Source organism: Callorhinus ursinus, unplaced genomic scaffold (genome assembly GCF_003265705.2).
Source record: "Callorhinus ursinus isolate GAN/ISIS: 27379988/994484 unplaced genomic scaffold, GSC_fseal_2.0 scaffold4871, whole genome shotgun sequence".
NCBI lineage: Eukaryota > Metazoa > Chordata > Mammalia > Carnivora > Otariidae > Callorhinus > Callorhinus ursinus.
The window spans coordinates 263-3,767 of NW_027401925.1; the positions used below are offsets into that span (position 1 = coordinate 263).

Below are 3,505 nucleotides of genomic sequence, written 5' to 3' on the forward strand. Positions count from 1 at the left end.
TTTTTATATGTTCTCGGATTTCATTTTACAGTGTTCTGTTGAAGGTTTTTAAATATATTTTTTCTTGTTACATATTAAACTTTTGCTTTTAAGGTTTAAAAAAGTTATCACATTAAACTTATTGTGGTAATCGTTTTGCTACATGCGTATGTGAAATCATGGTAACATCTTAAACTTATGTAGAGAAGCATATGTATATTATTATGTCAAAAACAAAAAAAGCAGAATCACATGCATACCTGTCCCACAATCCCTGGCATGTACACCTCACAAAAAGATATACTTACTTCTATACCCAGTGTACATTTCTCTACACTACCCCATGCACACACGACACACTGAAACTCACACCATGCTCACACCGCACACACCACACGCACAGCGCGTACAACACACACCCCAGTGTTTACAGCAGTGACTCCAGCTCTTACCTCCCGCACAGAAAGAGGAAGGCTCCACTTTTGTAATATCCATACAAGACTTAGCCACGAGCTGGAATAGAGAGGGGGATGGGCAGGTGAGCGACAGGGAACAGGCAGCTGTGGTGAGAAGTCACCCCAACCCCTTTCTTTCATCCCTCACTCACTTTTCCTATGATGTTTCGTAGACCCTTAAATCCATCGTCCACTCCAAACACGTGATCTGGGCTGTCTGCAATGTCCAACAGCTACAAGACAGAGGATGTACCTTGGGCCCATGGCCAAGGGTTAAGGACACAGAAGTCCCCATCCCAGGAGACAGTCTCTTCCCTCATGCCATGTTGGACTCCAAGGTCCAGGCCTTGGCATTGGCCAGCAGCCCACCCTTAGGGAAGGGAAAGCCCTTCCACCTGCACCTCCCACGGCAGGTTTTATACAACTGACAAGCGTCATTTCTGCAGTGGCTATCTGCTGTCCAGACACTGGGTGGGGGTGGTTAGAGGAGCAATCTCAGGCAACCCTGGGAAAGCTTTTCCCATTTAGGCTTACAGGTTGGCACCATGTTACCTGTTCGGAATTACCTGGTTTTTCATATAGTCTTTTACACCAATGCAGAAAACAATTGCCCCCAGTTTCTGAGCCTTTTCAGCCTAAGAGAATGAAAGTGTTGAGTATAAATCACCAAATATGTGGAGCAAAATACTGGTAACAGTGGACGGGACTCACTTCCGACTTGGTCTTTCCATAGGGCTGTGGCAGCAGAGTTCCATCGGTCAGAGCGAAAATAATGCTGGGAGTCTTTTTTTCTGCAGAAGAAGCATGCAGTGGTCTGATCAGTAAAGGCACCCAGAGTGACTGACTCTCTGCAGGCTGCTGGAACCACAGCACTGCTCCCCACACTCCCTCCTCATGAGGGGAGGCACCCCGACCCGAGCATCCACCATCAGGGGTGCCTGGAGGGCTAGCAGCCCAGCCCTGGAGGGAGAAGGGGCCTTAGCCAGGACCCACATTACAGACGACAGCCCTGAGCCCTGCTCTGGCCCTTCCTACCGAACTGTCACTATGACCAGATGTACAACATTTGCCCTGAAAGGTAACTCCAGCTACTTCGCTGGACAAGCGTCAGCCTTTCAGACGAGCAAAGGGTCGGACTGCCAGACTCGACTGTACCAGATGTCCCACAGCACAGTGGAAAGCCTGGCTCTGGCTCAGGGCAGCGCCTGCAGAAAGTCCTGCTCTATCTGCGGGCCCAGGGGTCCAGGAGGCGAGGTAGAGACTCTCGGGCTGCAGATCCCATGCCCAGCTCAGTGCCTTTCCCCACCAGGCCCACGCTTCCTTCCTGGCAAGTGCTGCAGCCCTACAGTCTAGACGAACATGGTTGTGGGCAGAGCACAGTCTTTTCCAGTGCTGGAGACACAGGCACAGGATGACATCAGCCAAAGGGAAGGAACAGAAGGGAAAGGAGCCAGGGCCAGAAATGTGATGGAGACAAAGTGGGCTGCAAGGGGGAAATCCAGCACTTTTTCCTGAAAATGGAATCTTGTCTGCTCTAGGTCCCCAGGCTTTTCTGTTTTCTTGTTCAGGCAGCCCAAGTGTAGGTCAAGCACCTCTCAGTTACCAAGAACCTAGAAGGTCCATGCATGGCCCCATGTTGTTCCGAGACACATCACTGGGGGTGGTTTCATCCTCACTGCACAGAGGGACCCGTGGCCCAGAGAGGTCAGCACCTTGCTCCAAGAGTCCATGCTAGGAAGGGGCCAATGAGGGTCTGCACTAGATTTCCCTGAGGCTCAGACCTGGCTCTGTCCCCACACCTGCCCACAGTGAAGTCACCACGCAGCTTACCTCGAGTGTTTGCTTGTTTAATCTGCTCATTTGCCTGCAAGGAAATGAAGGAATGTTGGGGGAGGGCAGTGAGAGGACCCAGGAATACTCTAAGAACCCCATAAAGGAGAAGTCCTCAGAGCTCTAGATTCAGTACCTTTTTAAATCCTTCCTGCATGTTTGTGGCTCCAGAAGGCACTATATTCTGGAGTTTAGCAAGACTCTCACGTATTTCATTTCTGAAAAAATCAGAAAAGGGGTTGTGGTGGTATGAGGTGTGGACTATTCAAAAGAGCCCCAAGCTAACTCTCGTGCAGTGTTGGTGGGAATGCAAACTGGTGCAGCCACGCCGGGAAATAGTATGGACATTCCTCAAAAAATTAAAAATAGAATTACCATATGATCCAGTAATTCCACAATGGGGTATTTACCCAAAGAAAATGAGAACACTAATTCAAAGAGATATCTGCACCCTCATGGTCACTGCAGCATTATTTACAAAAGTCAAGATATGGAAGCAACTCAAGTGTCCAATGATAGATTAACGGATAAAGAAGTTTGGTCTATGTATTCAGTAGAATATTATCAGCCATAAAAAAAACATGAGATCTTGACGTTTCCAAGAACATGGATGGAACTAGAAGATATTATACTAAATGATTAAGTCAGATAGAAAGATAAACACTACATGATTTTACTTATATGTGAAGTCAAAAAACAAAACAAAGATGCAAATAAAGAAAGAACAGGAATAGATTCATAAATACAGAGGACTATCCGATGGTTGTCTGAGGGGAGGGGCTTGGAGGGAGGGGTGAAATGGGTGAAGGGGAGTGAGAGATACAAGCTTCCAGTTATGGAATGAAAAAGTCACAGGGCTGAAAGGCACAGCATAAGGAATATAGTCAATGATATTGTAATAATGTTGTATGGTGATAAATGGTAGCTACCCTTGTGGTAGGCATAGCATAACATATAGAATAGTCAAATCACTATGTTATACATCTAAAACCAATACAACTTTGTGTGTCAGCTACACTTCAAAAAAAAATAGAAAAAAAAAAAAAGAAAGAAAAGCAAAATAAAGCAGCCCCAAGCCATCCTGGAACCACTGTGCACTGTGTAGACCTGTCTGGCTGAGACAGGACACAAGTCAAGTAGTCTGGTCATGACCTTCTGCCCACTGTCCTTGATATTGACAGGCCTTGCTCAGGCTTCCTCTGTCCCCCATCGGGTGAGCATAGGGTGGGAGATGCTGCTTT

General features: G+C 47.0%; 1 protein-coding gene across 1 annotated transcript; it reads right to left on the bottom strand.

Annotated features, from left to right (window-relative positions):
- Positions 1-431: 431 nt before the first annotated feature.
- LOC112818811 (anthrax toxin receptor 1-like) lies at positions 432-2,479 on the bottom strand (the record flags this gene model as incomplete). The annotated part of the gene is made up of 6 exons (XM_025865913.1): positions 2,401-2,479; positions 2,265-2,298; positions 1,146-1,225; positions 1,001-1,069; positions 587-667; positions 432-492 (listed from the first exon to the last, which is right to left on the bottom strand). Coding segments are annotated over exons 1-6 (346 nt in total), but the record flags the coding sequence as incomplete, so codon positions are not given.
- Between the last annotated feature and the right edge of the window lie 1,026 nt (positions 2,480-3,505).